The following is a 4,560-nucleotide window of genomic DNA, read 5'->3' on the forward strand; positions in this document are numbered from 1 at the left end:
GAGGAGGAAAGAAGAAGATGCAAGAAGTTTTGAAAGCAAAGGGTTAGTGGATGTCAATGGACCTGCCATTTGGCAATGTTTAGTCAAACTTCTTTTTCAGTCCTCCAATTTAATAGTCCACGTTTGTATAGTTAATGTCAGTGGTGAAATTGTTACATTTCAAATATTTTAATGTTATGTTCAGATACATGTTAATTTCAATTTGAGCCAAATTCATTTTGGTAATTAAAAATGTGTGGATTTACTTTTGACCTAAATCCTATCTCAATCCCTTTATCATTTCAAATCATTTATAAGCCTCTATTATTTTCAAATGTCAATGAAAGCTTTTCTCTTCCCTCACATTCGTTTATCCACTTCACTGCCTTCTTGATTTTGACATCGCTATCTCCTGTTAACATCCATTGGGATCTGACCGTTGGCACAGACTCGGAATAGAATGCCAACCATGATTGAGACCAGACAACTAATTGTGATCTAGATCGGATAAGCGATGATGACCAAGATCAAATTGCTAGTGACGAATGCGACTGGATCAACGACCACAAAGACCGAACTGCAAACACTATTAACAAGACTAAATCATCAACAAATTGTCATCTTTTATCGAGATCAAACTATCGAGGCAAACAGAGATCAGACGCCCTGGGAGGACCATCGACCGGGACTAAACTGCTGACAAAGACCGAAGTCTATCGGGACTGAATCGCCAATACCTATCGAAACTAAATCACTGACTTTTATCTGGGCTAGACCGCCATGACAAACTTAGGCCAAATGGCCTAGGTAGACTACCAAAAGGGACTGGCAACAATAAAGACCACCCTTCATCACTGCCCAATGCCCGTTTGCTATCATCGTTGTCATTCGATGCCCGTCCAATGTCGCCATCCTATGTCGATTTGCGATCAGGATTAGAAGGCCATCTTTAATCAAGACCAAAAAATCAACTTTAGCCAAGACTAAATAGTCGATTGTGATCAACATTGGACTGCTAGCTTTAACTGGGTCCAAATGGCTAATTTTGGCTAGGTCACACTACTAATTTTGACCAACACTAGATGGCTTGCATTGATCATGATTTGACTGCTAGTTTTGATTGAGACTGGATTATTGGTGGTGACCAAAACTGGACCACCAATGTCAACCAAGACCACCCTCCTCTACCACCTAATGCCAATTTACTGTTGTCATCCTCATTTGATGCCGATCCATTACCTTAATCCAGTGTTGGTCTGCTACCACTATCTTGTGCTAGTTCATCACATCTAACTTATGTCAATCTACTACCGTTGTTAAAAAGGAATGTCCTGGTGATGTCATCTAAGTCTAATCTGCAGCGCTCATGTTGTTGTAATCATCTTGTGCTAATCCTTAAGCATCGTTTTAGATTAGATTGTTGATGTTGACAAGGATCGAATTGCTATTGGCAATCAAGACTGGTTATCGATGTCATTCATGTTTAGACAATAGGAGTCGACCAAGATCAGTTTGCCACCCTTGATCTAGATTAGACCATTGACTTTGATTAGGATTGGACTGCTAACATTATCTAAGTTGCCTTTAAATTCAAACATAGAATTTAAAATTTAAAATTTTGTTTAAGATCCAAACAAAGTATTTTAAAATTACAATGTAAATTTTTTTATTTCATCCAAATAAAGAATTTATGATCTATAAATTTCAAATATAAAATTTTAAATTTAAATTTCTAACTAAAATTCACCTATCCAAATGCAACATAAAAGTAAAGATGTTCAAAGTTTGTACGCAGCGCAAGGTGAGAAGCTGAAAATGCTAATTGCAACATAAAAAATTTTGTGCAGGAGTTTCCATATCGCTGTCCTTCAGGCTTCACTGAATATAATACTCCTAATGTTATGCAGGGAAAAAGGACATGATATAAAATGAAACATATGGCAGAGTCCTTCGCCCTTTTTTTAAAAAATAAATAAATAAATAAATACTGAAGAGGGACCAAGGCCAGGAAAACTAGTTACAGAGGTGGGGATATAAATCCCAATCTCATTGTTCACTAGCACCCTCAAGGGTTGAGTCCTTTACCTATCAATCAAACGGTGCGTTGGGGGTTACTGAGCATCTTCGTTGTCAGTTGCTGAGTACCCAGGCCAAGCTGGACCCGAAATGAAAGAACCTTTGTTTTTATAGGCCGAAGAAATGAAAGAACCATTGGACGCGGGCACACTTAAAGGCCCAGAGCTAAGCTTTCTGCAGAGCACTGGTTCAGACTTCGGAGTCGAATGGCGGGAAAACTTGGCGCCCTAAGATCTTTCCCGTCTCTTCCTCTATATAACCCCGCCCTTCCATCTTCTTCGCCTCGCCTTATACCATTTTCCTCGCGGACAGCGCCGCCTCTGTTTGCTGCACGATTCCTTGCTTTCGCATATCTTAAACCAGGTTCATCTTCAGCGTCCTCCGTCCATACAATCTCTGTTTACTGTTTCTTTTTTGGAACTAATTTCTAATGTTACCGCGACCATTGAATGGATCTCCTTTCATGCTATCTATTTTGGAAGGAGAGCATTTGCTTGCTGTGCTTCATGCTTATTCAAATAAGAGCATAGATTTGTTTAGTATTTGGGTGATGAAAGAATATGGTGTTGCATGTGGAATCATGGACCGGGGTGTTGCTGTGCCCATATTACTGTTTCTTTATTATTTTAATGAATGCATTTACTGTTTCTAAATTCTTTCTGCGCTCTCTTGAAATTGTGATTATAATCTCTTGTACATGTTTAAATGTTGATTAAGATGCTTCTGTTTTGAGAATTGTATGACTCCCAACTTAGGGGATTTTAACAGATGTCTCATTATTGATGAATTTTGGCAGATTTCCTATCATTGGGTCTGGCTAGCTGCCTCATACCATTTTCCTTCCCAAATTTTGCTCATCGTCATCATATAATGGCTCAAACAGAGATGCAAAGCAATGGCTGTGAGGTCATGGAGCCTTCTCCCAAGATCCAAAAGGTGGAACACGACGGTGTCGCCGAAAATCCTCAAGCCTTTGTGCCTTATTTTCGAGTGAAGAAGCTCTCTGACAAGGCCATTTTGCCTTCTAGGGCTTCCTCCCTCTCCGCCGGTTACGATCTATCTAGGTTAGTCTCAGATCAGAAACTCTCTTCCACTCTCGCTCTCTCATGCGCTGGGAATAACTGAACATTTACGTTTTCTGAACAATGTTGCAGCGCGGTTGAGACGAAGGTGCCAGCAAGAGGAAAGGCTCTGGTCGCAACTGATCTGAGTATAGCGATCCCCGAAGGAACCTATGCTCGTATAGGTAATGACAAATTTCAGATCTCTTCCAATTTTAGGTCATTACATGCTGTAGTAACTTGACTGAATTCTGATGTTACTTGATTTTGGATTCCTGGGTTATGTAGCACCACGTTCGGGTTTGGCTTGGAAGCACTCAATCGACGTGGGTGCGGGTGTGATCGACGCCGATTACAGGGGACCAGTTGGAGTGGTATTGTTCAACCATGCGGACGCTGATTTTGAAGTGAAGGTTGGAGACAGGATTGCGCAGTTGATAATTGAGAAGATCGTGACGCCTGAGGTTGAGGAGGTTGAAAATCTGGATTCCACTGCCAGAGGCGAAGGCGGTTTCGGATCTACCGGTGTCTGATCATCTTGTTTGGGAAAATTAGGCTTAGAGGCGTAGCTGGGAAATAGTAATTTTGTGGAATAGGTACTGATCGGCTTGTTTATGCTCTTACCTGCATACTGACGGCGCTGTAAAAACGATGTTTGCTACTAGATTTACCAGCTAATTCTAGTTTCGGGGCAAGTGGTATCTTAATCCAAGCGGAAGAAAAATCAGAGGAACAAAGGAAACATAGGACAGTTTTGTTAATGCTAAGCATCTTTAGTAGGAAAACTAGTACTCTATCAACAATCATTAATGAGCATTTGGTTTTCGGTCTTTCGAAAAGTTCATGGGGTAAAAGGCGGTAAAGAAAATATGGGGAAATATTTTGGTAATCAATAAAGGGCTCTAGACTAATCAGATGTTGTGTCAGTTAAAAAAATAATAAAAATGTTTAACTAAAATATAGAAATAAAATATAATAGAATTGTTCATGCTGTCCTAATTATTGTTTATTTGGATTTGGATAATATTAATACGATTCAGATTAAACATGTACAATGGGCAATATGTGCGTTTTGTAGCGACATCTGATTATATCTAATCTAACTATAAAAAGAATGAAACTAAAATTAGAGTTGTTTTTTGGTTGAACGGTTTTTTTTTTTTTGCATTGATTTATAACGTTTTTTAAATTCGAGGTTTTCCATTGACAATCAAATAATTATGATGTCATCTTTTTGTAGGATGCTTTTTCAATCCCTTATTTTAGAATAGGTTCTTGTTTCAAAATTTCGACTAGAGATTGAAGTGGCTGCCCATATTTATTTGTGATTTCTGATGTTACCAATATTTGATCTCGATATTAACGGTAAGTATAGAATAAATAGTACACGTTTTGTTACATAAAAATGTTATTTTAATTATAATCAGATTAATTAACTTGATAA

The 4,560-nt window shown here is 38.6% G+C and overlaps 1 protein-coding gene across 1 annotated transcript; it reads left to right on the forward strand.

The window, feature by feature from the left end:
* Positions 1-2,177: 2,177 nt before the first annotated feature.
* Positions 2,178-3,947, forward strand: LOC129300430 (deoxyuridine 5'-triphosphate nucleotidohydrolase-like). The gene is made up of 4 exons (XM_054939000.1): positions 2,178-2,418; positions 2,852-3,119; positions 3,210-3,301; positions 3,405-3,947. The coding sequence occupies exons 1-4, from the start codon at positions 2,262-2,264 to the stop codon at positions 3,647-3,649; spliced, it is 762 nt and encodes a 253-aa protein (XP_054794975.1). The 5' UTR covers positions 2,178-2,261; the 3' UTR covers positions 3,650-3,947.
* The last annotated feature ends 613 nt before the right edge of the window (positions 3,948-4,560 follow it).

This window comes from Prosopis cineraria, unplaced genomic scaffold, assembly GCF_029017545.1.
Source record: "Prosopis cineraria cultivar Desert tree isolate PC_DT_omini unplaced genomic scaffold, ASM2901754v1 PC1585, whole genome shotgun sequence".
Lineage (NCBI taxonomy): Eukaryota > Viridiplantae > Streptophyta > Magnoliopsida > Fabales > Fabaceae > Prosopis > Prosopis cineraria.